We start from the raw sequence: 19705 nt of genomic DNA, 5'->3' as shown, positions 1-19705 counted from the left end.
TGCGGTACGCGGGCCTCTCACCGCTGTGGCCTCTCCCATTGCGGAGCGCAGGCTCCGGACGCGCAGGCTCAGCGGCCATGGCTCACGGGCCCAGCCGCTCCGCGGCATGTGAGATCTTCCCAGACCGGGGCACGAACCTGTGTCCCCTGCATCGGCAGGCGAACTGTCAACCACTGCGCCACCAGGGAAGCCCTCTGTGAACCTTTTATTGTGTCAGTAGCTGTTCCACAGCTACTGATTCATTTGTGTAACTCGTGACTGTGTTCCTCAGAAAATGAGGTGCATAATTACCAAGAAACATGAGCAAATTTTTTGAAATCCAATCGGTGCTTTTCTTAAAGCTGCTTTGGAACCTCATCATCCTCAGAGCAATGATGGAAAGTTCTAGAGAGAGTTGTAAACCTTTTATTGTATGCTCTTCTGTTCTTAAAATCACCCAATTACTTAATTTGGAAATAGCTTAAAATCTCATGTGGTGTAGATTAAGCATTATATTTTTCTTGAAAATAATTTACTTTGTAATGCCATGTTCTCCATGAATTCAGATCATGCACTGCATGCTTTCAAATGACTTGATGTCTTTGCAGATCTAATTTTGGTATATTTGTATCTCAGATAATTCTCCAACTCAATATTTTGGCTTAGCAATCCAAATCAAATCGTGGTCCAAGTAGCAGGCACTCACATTGAATGTACAGAGACTTGACAAGCAATTAACAATGAATATTGAAACGTCTTCATTACCCTTGCATGAGGAATGCAGATGGCATTTAGGGAGATGGCAACCCGAGGGCACTACTGTGAATTATGTTTCAATCATTTGGTCACCTGACTATTGGAAGACTTTCTCTGGGCCTCATGCCACTTCTATACTTTTCCTGTCTGGCTAAAAATAAAGCAGGCATTCCAAATGTTGTAAAACAGGTTGCTTCCATGAAATTTCTATGCACATTTTGTGATTTGGGAAGGTTGTCTCCAAGGATCCCAGCATCCATCCTTCAAATGCCAAGACTGTATAGGGGATTCTGTGAATCAGAGTCCCTTCAAACATCCTGCTGATCACTGGCTTCAGTTACCTCAGTATAACGTGCTGAATGTGCAAAGGTGAATAAATCAGCATCTCATCCCTTCCAGGAGCTAATGCGTTATATATAGCCCAAGGGAAAAAAAAGTCTTTGAATAATTATAATTTCCAGATTGAGATCTCATTATAAATTTCTTTTTTAAAGGAAAAAACAACACTGGAGAGTCTGACTCAGCAGCTGGCAGTTAAACAGAATGAAGAAGGAAAGTTTAGCCACGCCATGATGGATTTCAATATGAGTGGAGATTCTGATGGTTTGTGAAATTTCTCGTCTATATTCCAGTAGCGGGCAGAAGTGCCTGTTGAATACCCATTAAAACTACTAGGAAACATACAAGACAGCCACCTCATACCTGATCATTACAGTAAGAGTTCACATGTACTGAGTGGTTCCCACCTGCCAAACGCTCTGCTGAGTGCTATGCATAAATCATCTCATTACTCCCCAGCACAACCTGTGAGATAAGAACTCTTACAGATACAGAGATTAGCCCTTAGGAATTTTGAGTCACATTTTCCAAGACTACAGAGCTGTTAGCACCAAAGGCAGGTCTTGGATTTAAGATGGCATGATTCTAAAGCAAATGCTCTCATTCATCATCTTCCCTGTCTCTCACTTCCCTATTTCTTACACCTGAAAGAAACTTTTCAAAAAAATGTTTTTCTATAAGCACATTTTGAAGTTTTCGTTTGTCAAACCCTGACCAGAAGACACGGCTCAGGGGACATTTTCAGTATAGTTTCTTGCATCTGGAACCCTTTCCCTCTTATACTATCTACCATACAGTCAGGTGCCCTGCCTACCCTCTGTAACCCAGCTAGAGCTCCAGCGGTACAGTCTCATGCTTCCCTCACATGCCTTGAGACTTCTGTTGTCTACGTCATCTTTGAACGTTCTAAACATCCACAGGGACAACTAAATAAATTGATGCTCTAATTCTAATAGCACAGCAAGGAGGGAAAAAGAAGAAAGTGCTTTTCCTCTTACACTGAGCCCCGACTGGGAACCTCTCTCCAGTGTCAGGTGACATACATGCATTTCAAAAGCATGGTCCTCAACTTTGTTACTACGGCAGAAGCTCCCTGCATACAGAAAAGACTGAACCAGGGCAAACCAGCGAGCAGCCAAGGGGCTAGCCAAACTTGAGCATTTAACCAGATAATTCTGTCGAGACCAAATTTTATTGAATTGGATATCCAAGAAAAGTCTGTGTTTTTCTAGCCTGTTGTATCCAGATGTTTCCTTCTCTTTTCTGCTTTGCTTGGCTAAGATAAACCTGGCCTAAGTACATACGGAGAGCTTGTTTAGCTTTGATGAAATCACATAATGTTCATTTTATTGCTTATGTTGCTGTAAGGTGTAAGAACAAGAAAAAGCAGATGTGCAAATGATCATTTGCTAGCTGCAGACCCATTCTGGGAAGATGTCACCGTATATTAGCACTCATTTTTGTCAATAAAAAGACAATTACTGGTAATAACACGTTTCATAAATTTTAAGTTGTATCAGCATGATAAAATATACCTACGGTAATCAGCATTAAAACATCAAAATTGTTGTTGCTGTTATTTGTTATATTCAGTCATGCTCATCTGCAAAATATTTTCCAATCTTCATCAGACCAAAGAGCATACTATGAAAGAGAAATAATGGGAAATTCCAAATAAGCTGTGTTTTTTGTTTGCTGCTATGGAGGTCTTCAAGTCTGGGTAATTCTGGTTGATTCCTGTTCCTTCAAATTAAGAAAGGAAAAGGAGGATGAAGGAAGAAAAGAAGAGCAGTGCTCTAGAAAACACCCAAAATATTTGAAATTTTTACATGCTAACAGAATATATCTCTTTCATCTTTTTGTAATGACAACCCTGGAGAACATAGTGCCAGAGTTATATGTTTTGCTTCTCCTTATTTTCTTTGCCTAAATTCAAGTATCCCTGGAAGCAGTTTAATCTGCTGAAGCCATTCTACAAAGTCAGATAAAGCCTAGAGGAGTGCCTGAAGCTCCCCAAGGTTCCAGTGTGACACTTGGTCATGTTTTATCATCCTGAGCCTTGCTGTTTGGAATGTAATTGTCAATGGATCTCTTTGGATAACTTAGATGTTAGTGGGAAAATTCAGGGAAATGAACGTATTTTTTTTCACCTTAAATATGTGACTGTAGACTTCGTTAAGAAACCATAGAATGTAACCATTTGTTTGTTCTTTTCCTACCATTTTCAAGTATGTTTTGGGAACCAGACTATCATTGCTGCATCAGCATATTTCATGCATGTATTAGCACATAATTTCAAAGAAAAGCCAAACACGTTATAGGAGATATCTATATTGTATTTTAACCTTAAACATTTATTTAGCAGTGTTTTTATATAGCCTAGAGAGAGAAAAAGTATGCTATGTTCTGTCAGTCTTCAGGTAGCAGAGACACATCCTTACCTATAGTCATCCATTCTGTTGAACAGTGTGGTGTTTCACAATTTTGTGAGCTTTTTGACCTGTCTAATGTTTCTACAGTACCGGCATGCCTGTTGACCTAACCCAACTATTCTCTTTCCAATTTGTATCAAAGATCACATATTCAAGATTCTTGTGTGCTCTTGAAAGTAAATGGTGAAACAGTCCGTAGTCCATTGAAAGAAAGGAAAAATATATTAGAAATGGACTTAAAAATACAAATAACAACATTTGACACCTCAAGGCTTATCACAGAAACTTTATTAGATGTGCTTTTGATTTTCAGATATTTTAATAGACTGAAAAACAATAATGCAAGGAAGGGAATTGCCATAAGTTTTAACACTAACATGAAGCAATGTTCCCTGTTTTTAGGAAGTGCTGGAGTCTCAGAATCAAGAATTTATAGAGAATCCAGGGGGCGTGGTAGCAATGAACCCCACATAAAGCGTCCAATGAATGCCTTCATGGTGTGGGCTAAAGATGAACGAAGGAAAATCCTTCAGGCCTTTCCTGACATGCACAATTCCAACATCAGCAAGATACTGGGTAAGAAAAGTCTTAAGGGTTAAGTGATGTATGAAATACAGGTACAGTTTTGTTTTCTGCATTTGTTGAAAGAGACTGGGTTTGGAAGCCAGGCAGCTCATGTTTTCTACTTATCTAAAAATTAGGTACATCGTATTGAGCCTTTTCTTCTGACCATGAAGCTTTCCACATTTATCAAGAAATTGTGCCCAGATTCTGATTTAGATGTGTGTTCCTACACTAGTTGTTGTAATATTTCCTCTTCTTCAAAAATTTAAAATATTTGTATTAAGACTAGGAAAAAAAGCTCTTTTCACACAAGCCACTCAGTATTGGTATTGACCTTATTTGTTCTTTTCCTTTGTAAACACTATAGAATTCGTCATGTCATGGGGGTGAGGGTGGAGGTGGAGATGATGTCTGTTCTAATACTATAATTGAAAAATCAGTTTAGATTGTCAGGACACAAGAAGACGTTTGGGTGTACATTTTTTAATTTTTACTTTTAGTATCCTCACGCGTATTTTCAGTATCATTTAAAAAGGGACTTTTCCTGCTATTGCAGCTTTCAGCTTAACAGATGACAAAAGTACATATTTACCCAACATACATAGACACTGAAGCACACAGCAAAGATGGTTGAAACGAAAGAGTACTGATTATAAAGAGACCTATTATACACCAATTTAAGTCCCAGAAAGAAGGAAGGGAAGAGGCCATTTCTTTGGTGCTGTTCTCTTGACATCATCACCATCATCAATGTCATCCTCACCATCATCTTTACCTTCAAGAGCATGGTGTCCAGGTTCTTGACAACCTAAGCAAGTTTTTATTTTCTCTGACTTCTAAGAGCTAAATAAAAAAATTAGAAGAAGAACACTTAACTCTATCAGCACATTTTGTCTTTGACAAATAAGTAACAAAATTTGTTGAAGTTATTAAAGCTTTGTTAAAATCCATAGCGCACTTGGAATTACATGTAGCTAATGTAGTTTGCCTTTTGATTCTTTACATTAAGGAACCGATCATCTGAAAGTGGTTACTAAACATGTACATGCGTTTTTATGATCCCATATTTTCAACAGTGGTAATAGGGTGCCTCCCAGTCCACAGTGTACATTTGTAATGAAACAAAAACAAACAAAAACCATTAACTACTTAAACTTGTGTCTCAATTTTCATCTAAATGATTTTGAGCTCTTTAGATGAAGGTTATCTCAAAAGATATGAACATGTGAAGCTTTATGTGTACATAGAAAACATGAATATTTATGCATAAATATATATGAATATTTATGTATAAATATATATCCAAATATAATAAAAAAACTGAAACTGATCAAATGAAAATGCATATTTTTTGCATCTCTACCATCTCTGATCTATTTTTCTTTTTTTGACAACATTCTACCTTCCATATGAATTTTTCATTTAAAAAAAAATACCGTATCTGTTTCATTTGGAAAAACTCTAGAAAAGAATAAAGTACTTGATGTAAGGTTATTTCATATTTTAATATATCAGTTATTATCAGATTAGAAATCCCCAAATGTCAAAAAAACACTAAAAACTAAGATTGTTTAATGTGTCTTTATATCATTCATTTATGTGTCTGAATACTAAAAAAATAATAATCACTGATTAAAACCTTACTCTAAGTATGAGAGAAATACCAGTTTTGATGATGTGAAATATTTTAGGAAATAGAGCAAAAGCCTTCATGGGAAAGAGATGACTGGCTAAAAGAATTCCTTTCTGGTTAGAAGGAGAGAATATTAGAATGACTATATGATTATATCATAATAGGCTGCATGAAAGAGAATGCTGCCTAACTTAAGATTTTTGAATGAAATTATATTAATTAAAGATATAGCAGGAAAAAAAAAAAAAACCCACCGTGGTGTCCTGGGCCTCAATATTTAGTCATAGCGTCAAATAAATAAGTGATCTTCAGATATCCACAAGATCATTCTAAATGGCTCATTTCATATAAAAGTACAAAGAAAGCTTGATGTTTTCCCTTTTACTGATTGTTTTGGATAACAGCCTCCGACAGCATGCCGCTAATTCATTCTGCTTAAAACAGGCGCTTGAGCTGGGTTGACATTTTACGTAGTCTCTGGAGATCCTAGTTGACATTTTAAAGGGCTTCTAAGCATTTTATAATACCCTAAAATCTGGTTTTAATAAGCCATTCTGCTGAAATTGTTAACATAAGGAATCACCTTTTACCGTTTGGCGCTAGATCAGGGGACGGGGGACATCTTTTTCTGATTAGGTATACAGTAGTTAGAGTAAAATGTGCAAACTCATTACAGACCCCATGGAGATGACACTGTTGCCCAGCTCAAACTCTTCATTTTTATTGTGTTGCCAGACTTCGAAAGGAAAAGAGGACTTTCAAGACTGATTTTTTTTTTCTCATTTTGAACATCAAATATTTTCGATTGAATCTTCTTTTTTGTCATCAGGAGGAATATCTGAATGTACTTAATTCTTTTTTCATTGTTGAAGGCTCATCTTTTGAAAACAGCAGGGAACTTTTACTCCCTGTACATGGTCCAGGGTGAGCAGCCAGCCACACCCAAATCAAGGAGATGTTTTCATCTCTTTTGAAGGTATCTAAAATGCTGCCCTCCCATCCTCATCTAGTGAGTTTCAGGGGGTTACATTGCAGCTACAAACAGTGGTTGGTGTACCTGCAAAGCCATTGAAACCAAAACCAAACTGTCATTTGGTTATCCCCATTCGAAAGCTATTATTAAAAAATGATAGCTGCCTTTGCCACCAAACTGAACCACTGTTCTGCTCGGTCATATAATGGAGTAGTTAGCTTAAGCATTAACTGGGTCCGATTGGCTCTTAATTCTTAATTTTGAAAAGACATGTAACAGTGATATGGCCATATTTTTCAATATAGCTTAGAATTCAGTGATACTTCCAGAGAAATTATATTATCAAGTTTCAAAATATTTTGATTCCAGTTCATACCACAGTTAGAGGCCAACTTATTTGAGAATTTACACATCTTTTACGATCCTTTTTTTCTCTGCATTTTAGCCAGAACAACTTTAGGTTCCTCTACTCCCCCTTCCCACTACAAGGCCTTGACCATTCTATTCTTCCTCCATAGGCTGCTCTTGTTTTTTCAATCCCTCTAGGAGTCATTTTTGCAGCGCTGCCTTCCTGACCTACAGAAGATTGATCTCACCTCCTTATCATATGTTCTCATAGCTTCCTGTACTTTCCACAATTAAAATTATACATTTTGCAATTACGTATTTAATGTATTTCTTCTCGGCTGGAATATAAGCTCCAAGAAGATAGGAACCGTAACAACCCACTGCTGCATATCTAGTGATGAATACAGCATCATGCACATAGTAGGAAATCTAAACATAGCTCTTACATTCCGAGGCATGTTACTATGAGGCATAAACATTCCCTTTCCTTAGTGAAAAATATTCTTTTTGGAGCTGATAGAACATTTAGACTTAGGGAAGAATCTTTGGCAATTCCTATTCTAACTGAGAATGCTCGTTTCTTTGTTTTATTTGGTGGTAAACATAGTGAATTTCAAGTCAACCATCCTTGATCCACTGTTCGATTTCTTTAATTACTCAGTAAGTTATTCTGTTAAGTTCACTTTTCCACTCCCTATTCTGAGGGTCAAAATTCTGGTATACATACATATAAGAAACTCCACAAGAAGAATTGATCTAGTTCAGTAGTATTATAGGTTTACTTGTGTTTATATTTGCCCTGAGAATGACATAATGATTTTCATGTGCCTCTAGAAAATAATGTTGAATAATAAAGAGTTTGAGATTGTTCCTACAAATGATACGGCCTGACCAGCTAACTGAATGTTGGACACTGTATTTAAATACAAGTTTGAGAAAGGAGTAGAAAAATAAACTCTTATTATTTGAACTGTAACCTGAGTTTCTGTTGTAAATATAATGAAATCATATTGGCTGTCTAGATTGGAAAAAATCTGTTTATAAATCTTTGTAACACCTACGTGGATATACCCACCCAGGCAACATCTGTTCCAATAGGAAAGAATTCTAAGGGAAGAGATGTTGTCCCTTTCTCTGCATTCGTTTAATAAATATAACAGCCCATATTGAGGAATTCTGTACATTTGTAGGAAAGTACTATTCATTAGTGAGCTATTTGCATTTGAGATATGGAGTTATGGTTAAGTAATGAATTCATTCAAAAGGTTTACGATCTTGCTTAGGTAAAGGCAGCAGTGCCAGTACATATTTGCTAGGGATCTCCTAATTCCAGTTATTTTGGTCTTTGTGCATTTGGGTAGAGTTGAGCTGATTACTTGCAGATAAACATCTGCAAATAGATTTTTCTCACATTCTTAATAAAAAATAAACATTACTACTACTACAACTACTACTGCACATAGCCAAACTGATAGAATCAAAGCTTTAAATCACATCTATATTGAGAATAAGCATAAACTATTTTTAATTAAGCTTCCAATAGTTGTTTTTTTGCAATCCTACTTGAATCCAAACCAAAATTAAAAGTGAAAAGAAAGGGAAAACCAATTTGGGCTAACATTACTAATGCATACTCTATCACAGGAAGTGACATTTTTATATATTATTGAAAGTGATTTATTAAGAGAAAAACATTACTGAACACATACTTATTATTGTGAGTTTTGATTTCTGCTAGATCCTATATAGTAGATGGGTATAGGTATGTAAGGATACATGTTGTACCACAATTTCAATTCTGTCAAACCTAAGTTTGAGTCACTGGTCCACAATTTAATAGTTGTGTGACCTTGGGTAAGTTACTTCATCTATTTGAACTTCAATTTTTTAATCTTTAGAAATAGGTATAAATGTTGTCTGCTTATGAGATTATGGTGAAAGGTAAAAATGAAACAACTTATGTAAAGGTTTTAGTACGGTATCTAGCACACAGTAGTTACCCAGTGCATGTTCATTAATGTATTTTTTATAATTACAATTTTAATGAAATGAATTTTTAACTAATCACGTAAGCATATTTAAACATTTGGGGGAGAATGAGAATTACACCTACCATACGTTAGAAACCTTTGTAGTAAGTAATGTACCCTGCATAACAATACTCAGTAACTAGATAATTACCCTTAGATTCAAAATATGTAATGCGTTTTTGCATAACTTTTCAGTTCACAGTTGAATTACATCACGGTCTAATGTAGAAATGAAAGATATTTCCATTAAATCATCTATGAGCTTTTAAGTACGTAAGGTACAAGTTTGGCTAAATTGTTCATTCAAGCCAGAAGAAAAATATTGCTTAGTGTTTGTATCTCTGGGTGCACAGTCTTTGAGGACACTGCCACCAACACCTCTGTTCTTGTGGCATCTCGCCTCTTGAGTCAGAGCTCACTAATCATAACCGTTTTATGTATTTCTGGGATTTGGCCAACATTTTTACTTTAGATTTTCGTGTTCTCAGTTATACCTTTTTAGGATCCTCAGCCGCTGTGCAAATGGGAATTGTGACTTTTTTTCCTCATAGGATCTCGCTGGAAAGCTATGACAAACCTAGAGAAACAGCCATATTATGAGGAGCAAGCCCGTCTCAGCAAGCAGCACCTGGAGAAGTACCCTGACTACAAATACAAGCCCAGGCCGAAGCGCACCTGCCTGGTGGATGGCAAAAAGCTGCGCATCGGGGAATACAAGGCAATCATGCGGAACAGGCGGCAGGAAATGCGGCAATACTTCAACGTTGGGTAAGGACCTTCCGGTCATTTTCCCATAGAGAACATTTCCTGTTACACTTAATGGGATGTGCGATGTATTTGTTTAGTTGCAAAGCGGCATTTTGAGAAAGCACCTGAGCACAGTGTATTTTCAGAGACTAAACTGTCCCCTTATAATCCTGAGAAAGAACACTTCATGTGAATTCATTCCAGGCTCCTAGAACAATGGCTCTGATGCGGGAGCTTTGTTAATAGCTGGTTTGAAAATAAAATATCTGAGAGTAAAGAATTTTGAAGTTTGCTATTAAAAACATAGACGTCTTCCTGGTTCTTTTTCTTGCTGGTTTTCATTAATTCCAACGCCTCACAGTGTAAATTCCACAGCAGCTAACAACTTAGCTGAGATAATACAACATAAAAATGATTCCAAAAGAAAGACTTGTTTCTGAATATAGCAGAGTCTCTGGGCTCTCAAGGCACACGTGTGGCCTTACAAGATCACGTAAAGTAGGGATTCTCTTCAGGGTCGAACAAGTTGTGGATGGGAACGTTTCCTTCTGAATTAAGGATGCCTCTCTCAGGATGTCTTACCCTGCTTCCTATGGCAAAGGCCTGCAACCACATTGTTTCTGCAGAATTTTCTCAAAAAGCACAGAAATAAAGTTGTTCATATCTGGAACAGTAAATAAGATCCTGAGAGCTTCTTCGAATAATAAGTACTGTTCTGAAAATGGCCAGAGGATACTTTAAAAAAAAAAACCACAAAACTTTTCTAATCTGCCCTATCCCCTCCACTCCCCTGAAAGCATCTGCTTGCTTTGTCCAAAGGGTCTGTGATTTATATCCCAGTGCAGTACCCTTCTCCACACTGAGCACGAGACCCGGCGCTCCTTGGGGAAATAGTAAACAGACAAATGAATGAAAGAAGGCATAAATGAACATCATCTATTAATCCCTTCGTACTCGGACCAGCTACAGAATATATCTGTGGAGCCCAGTGTAAAATGAAAATGTGGGGTCCCTGTTAAAAGGTTTTTTTAAGAATTTCAAGCTTGTGACAACAGAACTTTAAACCAAGTGTAGGATCTGTCTAAGCCCCGGGTCCTCTACAGCTGCAGAGATGGTCCACCCATGAGGCCAGCCCTACTTCCTACCCCCACTGAAAAGTTTTTCAGGGATGAGGTGGACCATGTTCAGTTTTGGTGAGTTCTGGGCAGTAAAGTTTTATTTTGAGAGCTCTAAGACTTTAGGGTTTTTCCATCAAAATTGAATTATCTTTAGGTTTAATTCTTTTAAAAACTGTTTTGACGTGTTGTAGTGAAGGAAAAATTAACTCGGGCTCAGGGACTTGAGTTCTTCTGCTTAATCAATCTTTCAGTCCCTCAGTTTCTTTTCATAAAGTAGAAAAGTAGCAATCGCTTTAAGAATCAAATGGGTAACACGTGCAAATGCCTTGTAATCTATAAAGCACTACATAGAAGTAAGGTATTGGGATCAAAGTAGGATACAGTTTTCAAAATGTCGGGCAACAGGGTGAAAATCATGACCTTTGAGTTGGACAACTTGAGCAAGTTAATTATAGAGTAAGTAAGGCCTGCATCCAACTGTCCACTCACCCACGGTCTCTTTTTGGGAATTCCTCTCCAACAGGCAACAAGCACAGATCCCCATCGCCACTGCTGGTGTCGTGTACCCTGGAGCCATCGCCATGGCTGGAATGCCCTCCCCTCATCTGCCCTCAGAGCACTCAAGCGTGTCCAGCAGCCCGGAGCCTGGGATGCCTGTTATCCAGAGCACTTACGGCGTGAAAGGAGAGGAGCCACATATCAAAGAAGAGATCCAGGCTGAGGACATCAACGGAGAAATTTATGATGAGTACGAGGAGGAAGAGGATGATCCAGATGTAGATTATGGGAGTGACAGTGAAAACCATATTGCAGGACAAGCCAACTGATAAGGGTCGAAAGATTGTTGTGACCTTAGGACTTAAAGAAGCCCTAGCTGGTTCATCCTTACCAGTGGCCAAGCACATTAACTTTCTCATACACTGACTGTTACTTTAACTGTTAGTCTTAAATAGTTGGGACATCAGCTGACTAATAGACCTCAGCCTCAAAAGGCTTGGAAAGGAAATAAAAATACAACAAGCAAACAACAATATCAACAAGAGATTGAAATAAGCTATGGGTAAAATAATGCCAGTAATTCAGCTGCTACATCCAAGCACTGAAGTCTTACCCGTCAACTTTTTTTTTTAATAAACTTTATGGCTGTTTGTTCTACAATGTTCTAGAAATTCTCACTCAGGTACACAGTGCCAACAAGTGGCTTGTGAATGTGTTTTGTTGTTTTGTGCTACAGTTTTTAAAAAGAAATAAGTTTTGTTTTTTGGGGTTTCTGGGTTTTTTTCCTTTTCTCTCTTTCCTTTCATTGTTTTCGTTTTTGTTTTTGTTTTTGTTTTCGGTAATGCACCTGACAGAAAAAAAAAAAAGAAAGATGAATTTCTCTTTACTTCTCTCCACCTTCTCCATCTCTGTATACTTTAAAGATTGGAGTCTGTGCATGGGGGGGAAGAGGGAAAAAGAGCCTGTTTTTAACTTCCTTGCTATCCACCACAAAATAAGCAATCATTTTCTTTAGAGGACTTTCTTATCTGTTGCACACCACACTACATCTTTGAGCAAGTGCCAAATTTGTACTGAAGTATTGACCCAGTTGATTTTTTTCCCTTTCCTTTTTCCTGTTCCTTCTTAAATTAGGACAGTGTTATATCTTAGACAATCCCTTGAAAAAACCTGAAATACCAGCAGCTGGTGAGATTTGACTTTTGTTCCTTCTTAAATTAGGACAGTGTTATATCTTAGACAATCCCTTGAAAAAACCTGAAATCCCAGCAGCTGGTGAGATTTGACTTTTTTTTTTTTTTAATGGAAACTGTAGGTGCTGTTCTCAGGTGAAAAGAGAGAGAGAGAGACATAAGAAATTTAGAGAAAAAAATATTTTCTGATCTTGGATTTTTGTGTGTGTGTATGTATGTGTGTGATTATGGTACTAATTGGAATAATGTAGGACCATTGTGAGTTAAACCCACATCTGGGGATGAAATCCCACATCCTTCTAAGTGACTGGTGTGGAAGCAGCCGTGACCTTGACTTTGCACTTCAAATGACAACTTAACCAATATAGGGCTCAGAAATTATATTTTTAAACTTCTAATATGATTATTATTGGATGGATCAGGTGGCCCTGTGTAATAGAGTGGTGCGTGTATAACAGGGAAGCAAACTGTTCCCAGATGTTCCTTCTCCCTGGTCAGATGGTTCCACTAACATTTCCTACCTAATGATTTCTGTTTGTTTTTCCTGTTGTTAACTTCAAGCAAAACAATCATTGCTTCCCTTGAATATATTTGCCCGTATTCTAGAAATATAGAATTAGCTTATTTCTTCAACATTCCATCCTTTCCTGATCAGGAAATGGAACTGATGATTTTATAAGGTAGTTTTCATCCCTCCATGAAATGAGGTGGAGGCCATTTGCATTTCAGAATTGTGGGCCATGTGCATTTCATGCCGTAAAAAGCAGGACTTGATTAAAAGTTGTCACAGCCCAACAAAGAGGGAGCCTGGCTGAGCCCAGCAACCCTTGCCACTGCTCTACTCTTGCTGTAAGATGAATCCACTGAAGTCCAATTTCTGATTCCAGCAGAGTGTGTGCATAGAGCAACAACTGGTGGTGACAGGACTGCTTAGACTTTGCCAGCCAAGTGCCAAGGCAGTCGTAGGGCTTGTCCAAATAAGTGGGAAATCATTTAAACTGAATTAGTGTTGTTTGTGCTGAACCATCAGACAGTAAATACTCCAACCAGTAGCTTGGATGTGCTATGGTTTTCACTCCAGTCATCATTTTCCTATCCCACCCTCCCCAAACCTGACCCTAAAGTTTGATTTTTACATATAAATAAGAAAAAAATCCTTTTTATTTTTCTCTCTCTCAAAAGACTTGCTCTGGGGTTTTGCTTGGAGGAGCTAATCATATCCTGCATGTCAGAGACTTTGCTTTGTTTGTTTTTCTGTTTGTTTTTGATGACTGTATTTTCATTTGAACTGCCTCTTTTTGCTAGTGTTGTAATAATGATGATGATGATAAAATAATAATAATAATAGTAATAATAATAATAATGGTCAGCTGTTCCCAGATTAGTAAGTTATGCATAATTTATTTCTCCCTTTCTATTTTATTCTCCTCTGATTTGGAAGTACAGCCAATAAGTTGTTAGATATTTAAAACAAATTTCCATCTCCAACATGTATATATATATATGTATACATACATATATATATGCGCGCACACACACACATACACACACACACACACACACACACACACAAACACATTCACTCACACAGTTTCATTTATCCTTCCATAAGTTTTCCCCTTTTTAAAAGTTTGGCCCCAACAAATGTCATGTCCCGGTGTTTAATACCTACAAGTGAATTAATGGGAGGGTCGTATTCAATCTCAGTTAACTTAGGCTCTCATCACTCATTTTAGTTATTTAATTGCCACAGTCATCTACAGCCAATTTATCTTTTGTTTTTGTTTGTTTTGTTTTTAAGCACTCTGGATAAAAAAATGGACACTTGTTTTTATATCGTTATTATGTACAATGTGAAAACAGATTTTTAAAAATTTGTTCTGTCTTTGTTAACAAATTCTTTCTGACTTATGTGGGTTCACCTCTCACGTTTGCTGGACACTTATTTTCCACCATGTTATAAAGATGCTTTGTTTTCATTTCATGACTGGGCTACAAGGATACTTTGTTTTAGCTCCAGGTAGATGCCACTGAGGGCATTCATGGCTGACACAAATTCTAACACACTTACCAGTGAATTGACAAAACACTTCTGTTTGGTCTTTTTGTTTGTTTTTTACTTGTTTTATTTGAAGGGGAAAATGAAATTGTTAATGGTGACCTTTAACGGCTGAAATTCAGAAGTTAATTTTATTTAGTTAGATTTATGTCAGAGAGACGAAACTGTGCATGGATTGAAACAAAAGCAAGTCCATAGCCTTGCATTATGTTCTCTTGTTCTGATGTCTGATTCACTGGGGGTCACAATTGTTTTGCCTTAATTTTCCCCAAAAGAAAACAAACAAAAAATCATATTAATGTTTAAAGTGCTTTGAAGTCATTTGATAAAAGGTGCTATGAATGGCAGCCTACTGGGTTAGCACATTGCCTTCTGGCATTTGATTGGTTTATCATTTTTGTAAGGGATCCTAAAACCTTGTATTCTTTTTCTGTGCCCCATGATGACCAAAAAAGATAAGGGAGAGGAAATGAGAGTAAGATCAAACTCAAATGAACATAAAGTCTCCCTTCTCTCCCCTTCCCTACCTACCTGTTCACATTTCACATTACTTCCTCTCTCTCTCTCTCTCTCTCTCTCTCTCTCTCTCTCTCTCTCTCACACACACACACACACACACACACACACACAAACACACAAACCACAGGCACACACGCTAACCCTAGTACTGAGGGATAATCTTGCCAGAATTCTGTTTTTTTATGGCTGTTGTAATCAGTTCTTCTAAAAACAGTCATGTTTTAATATGAATCTAAGAGCATCACTGGAGAAAATAGGTTAAAGTTCATATATAAGTTACTAAGAATTTGTCTAGTCACAATTGTATAAAATAACAAAACTGTTCTTCAGTCCACTTATACCTAAATTAGTTAAGTCAATTTTTAACATTTATTTGGCATCTACAGTTAAGAGTTAACCATGTATAAAATCCCTCCCAAAGAACATAATCATTATTGAAACCAAATCCTCTTATAAGGAACAAATATAAAAGAATTTCTTTGATGAAGTTATTTCATAGGTTTGATTTTGGAGTAGACTTTTTACCTTAATTCATTTAAAGAAAATTATCTTTAAATATTTTATGGTCCAATTTCAGATATTTTCTTAATCCAGAAGATGTTACTGTTCCCAGAAGAAACTTCTTATATCACATTTAAAACATCAAAAATCATTATGTTTTCATTCATTCTAATGGGTAAATTATTTGAATTGTAATAAACAACTGTATATTTACAAACAGGTTTATAAAATATTTGTCTATCAAGTTAATAGTAAAATAAAAATTATGGGGTCTGCAAGGAAAAATATGAAGCCCACTTAAAGTGGTTCAGAGATCTCTTTTGTCTTATAGGGCATAGGTTTTCTTTTAGACAGGCTTTTACAGTATTTAATTTTAAAGTTTCCTATAACTATCAATTTCCCAGGTTGAAGATGATGTTGGGTTTTCTACTGATTGATTCCTGTCCTCCCCAGTGTTTCTGTCACTGGTTCACTAAAACAGTATTTATACAGCTCCACTGGCTCTAAAGCTCTTAGTCCTAATGTTTTGGATTTTATGAGTAAAAATGGGAAAATGTAGAAAAGAGACAATCAAATGCCTGGAGCTTAAAACAAAGTATGTGCAACCTACCATCTCACTTGAAATTTAATAAAATAAATAATTATGTAAATATAACATAGAGTTATAGATTTATATTTTGTTCATAACACATAGTGTAATATAAGTTGTATATTTTCATGTTTTTGGTTTTATGTTATCATTCATGCCACAATAAAAATAAAACAGGAGTTTATGTACTCTTAAAAAAAAAGATGTGGGTTGCCACCAACCTGTTTGTTTTTGTTTTTGTTTTTTGTTTTTGCATTCTCTTTTTTCAGTATTACTGCCATGCAAGGCACCAATAAAAACAGCAAATGTGTTCTTTACCTATTATACTGTGTTTCTTTTCACAATTCTCGTTATGGCGGTTTAATCATTAGTTTTCTTATAAAAAGAGCAAAAGTATGAAAAATAATTTAATTTTGTTTCTGATATAAATAACCTCACTTCCTGAAGTTGACTTTGAACTGAGAACTAAGGGTTTAGATCTTAGAGGTGGACATTCAAGAAGGCCTCTTTATAATGCATCTCATCAGAGAGCTTCACTGTAATGTCAAAAGTTATCCTTCTTGTATGTAATTGAAGCTAATAACATTTAAAAATCCTGCAGCCTGAAGCACGCTTAATGCCATTTTTCCCAAGCTTGACACTATCATTGGAGCGGGGTTTCTACACTTTAGAATTGAATTTCAGTCTATTGTTGGTATAGAAATTCTAAATTTCAGATTATGAAAGTAAGAACTATAAATAATTTTCACTTTACTGGTATCTAATTTATAATAATGGATATTTCTAAATTAACATTCTGCCATTTAACCTCTGGATTCTACCTTCAGCTTTTTAAGCAAATGTTAAAACAAGAAGGCTCCTTTCCTTCCAGTGGCCATTTTTGCTTGTCTCTTCCACCATAATATGTATTTCTATCTTAATAGTTTTATGTGTAATCATTTCCCATAAGGGTTTTGGTTGGTTGGTTGGTTGGTTGGTTGTTTAATTGAGTGGTTTTTGAATAAGTATCAAGAAACTGGGTTACATAACATCTGGTTCAAATGAATATGAAGTAAGTATATAAAGAAGGTATGTTCTACTAACACTTTTCCCATTGTAACCCTTCACAGAAGTATCAGTAGTTTACAACGTCTGGTCCGTGGGCTACCAGCTTTAGAATTGACTGTTAAAAATGTAGATTCTTAGGCCAGACTCCAGATGTAGTGAATCAGAATCTCTAGGGATAGGGATAAAGCTGTTGCTATCAACCAGCTCCAAATAATTATTCTGCATGCCCTAGTGTTTCAAAACAACCAAGAGATGGGGCTATTTTCCTCTTTTATCTACCTTTTGTGCATGTCACATTCTGCAGATCCTATTGCCTACCATACTTTAACCTTAGGTCTCTATAAAAACCTCTGTGAAGCTGAGAGTCAGTGATTCATCAAGAGTTTGAGGCTAGAAAGAGCTCTCAATCTGTCCCTTCATAGATTGTTTTTGAGGGCATTTGATCCACCAGAACATGTGCACATGTTATCCTTGTTTCTCTGCTTCTCCTTTTGTTCATCATGGCAGAGCAGTAGGCTTCAGAGACTCCAGGCCAGTCGGACACAGAAAATACAACTGAAACACACAAAACTGTACCCACTTAATATTTGCCAAAAAATTGATGTGCTTTTGAAAGGAAGATATCCATTGTAGAAGTGGAGAAATGATGGTTCCATGTAGTGTTTTTAGTAGACCACCTACAGCTACAGTAGTCACAGTCTCATCCTGTTTCTTCAGGAAGCAGCATCATCGGAGTATGTTAAGTATATGTAGATGGGGAAATCTTGTCTGCTTATGAAAGCTTGGCTCACCCAAGGTGCAAAATCCCACCTTTGGTCTCCTTCCTACCAAATAAAGTTCTTTGTTTTGTCCTGTCACACTGTATTTTAGAAACATTCTTTTCTTGGCCTTTGTGTTTTTTAGTTTCTTACGGAATATTTAGGACTAGCATGCAATAGTAGATTGTTTTCTTACTGACAATGCCTTGAACAACCAGAAAAATTCTGGCAATAGTGAAAAGAAATCCATTCTTTTTTTTTTTTTTTTAATCTCAATTCTGAAAATTTTAGAAATTGGTGTTTGAGGAAGTTCACATATGTGTTTTTTAAAAAATCAAGATACTGGAAAAAAAAATCAAGATACTGAAAAAAAAAAATCAAGATACTGTCATTCTTACCAAATTTTAAAGTTCAGAAGTTATCCCTATTTATAACTTGACATCATCATCGAAACCTCAATTATAACTATGGGGGTGAAGGTAAGCATGAATTAATTCAATATCTAAGTTAAAGAATATTTATGAAAAACATCCAATTTATTTTTCTTGAGTTTCTAAAACAACCTAATAACTAGCTGAGACGAACTGTTTTATAAGTAAGCATTGTAATTAGTATGTAAAGCATATGCAATAGTATTGCTAAAAGTTCTCAAAAATAGTTACATTTTATTAAACAGGCCAAACATCTGTTCTGCAATTTAGTTTGTTCTACCAATTTGCTTAGCAAAACTATTGGGTTGGCCAGAAAGTTCGTTTGGGTGTCACAGGAAAACCCGAACGAACTTTTTGGCCAGCCCAATATTTTTACCACCAAGAATGAACCAAGTCAGCTCTGATCACAGTATTTCATCGTTTTGCAGCTAGGTCCAGATACATGAGATTTTACTCTCCCTATTATTACCATTTTCTAAATATACAAGTGAATATGGTATGGAATGGTACTTTGTTGGTATTCAAAATATAACCAAGAGAATGAAAGTTGTTTTATCATTAACGTCTCCACTGATTCAATTTAAAAGCGAAAAGAAAAATTACGAGAACAACTGTGGGAATCCAGTAGGCCTATGTAAACACCGTAATTTTGTACATTGCCTGTTCAATTTAGTATTAAATTTCAGATTCTGGAAAGCAATCCTAATTACACACAAACTGTAAAATATATTTGAAATAAAGTCTTGTTTATAAAAATCACTGCTGTGATAACTTTTAAAATCACTGTTATGATAACTTTTTTTAATAAATTCATGTGGTCCTGGTAGAAAGTTGGAGAAACCATAGAAAATATTTAGATAATTACTTACATGGAAGTAAGTAATTACTTACATGGGAGACTGGCTTTGTTCTAATTGTTCTAACGTTGGCCTTCGGTAAGCATTCATTTTGCCTTATATTTCAAAGCTACAATTGACTACAAGTTTATAAATTGTGGTTTCATGAACTTAAGTTTGATTCAGGACTACAATTATTACTAGTAGGCCCCAAATAATTACACAAGTTGTCTTTTTTATTTGGGAATGATCTTTAAGCATCATTGTCTTCTACTGGGTTAACATGCACAAGAGGAGTTAATCTGCTTTCTTATGGTCAGGGCTTATTTGACATCTGGAAGATGAATTAAATTGC

At 36.3% G+C, this 19705-nt stretch overlaps 1 protein-coding gene across 3 annotated transcripts in view; it reads left to right on the top strand.

Annotated features, from left to right (window-relative positions):
• The window catches only part of SOX5 (SRY-box transcription factor 5), a 349622-nt gene extending 337545 nt beyond the window's left edge, over positions 1–12077 (top strand). For 2 of the 3 annotated variants that reach the window (XM_007446269.1, XM_007446268.1), the window contains exons 12-15: positions 1230–1338; positions 3909–4082; positions 9606–9822; positions 11443–12077. In XM_007446269.1, the coding sequence (XP_007446331.1) occupies positions 1230–1338; positions 3909–4082; positions 9606–9822; positions 11443–11746 (804 nt within the window). In that variant the 3' untranslated portion in view covers positions 11747–12077. The remainder of the gene's footprint in view (positions 1–1229; positions 1339–3908; positions 4083–9605; positions 9823–11442) is intronic. The other variant, XM_007446270.1, reaches the window with a different exon arrangement.
• Positions 12078–19705: the final 7628 nt, after the last annotated feature.

Source organism: Lipotes vexillifer, unplaced genomic scaffold (assembly GCF_000442215.2).
Source record: "Lipotes vexillifer unplaced genomic scaffold, Lipotes_vexillifer_v1.1 scaffold477, whole genome shotgun sequence".
Lineage (NCBI taxonomy): Eukaryota > Metazoa > Chordata > Mammalia > Artiodactyla > Lipotidae > Lipotes > Lipotes vexillifer.
This window is presented reverse-complemented; position numbering and strand designations above follow the sequence as displayed.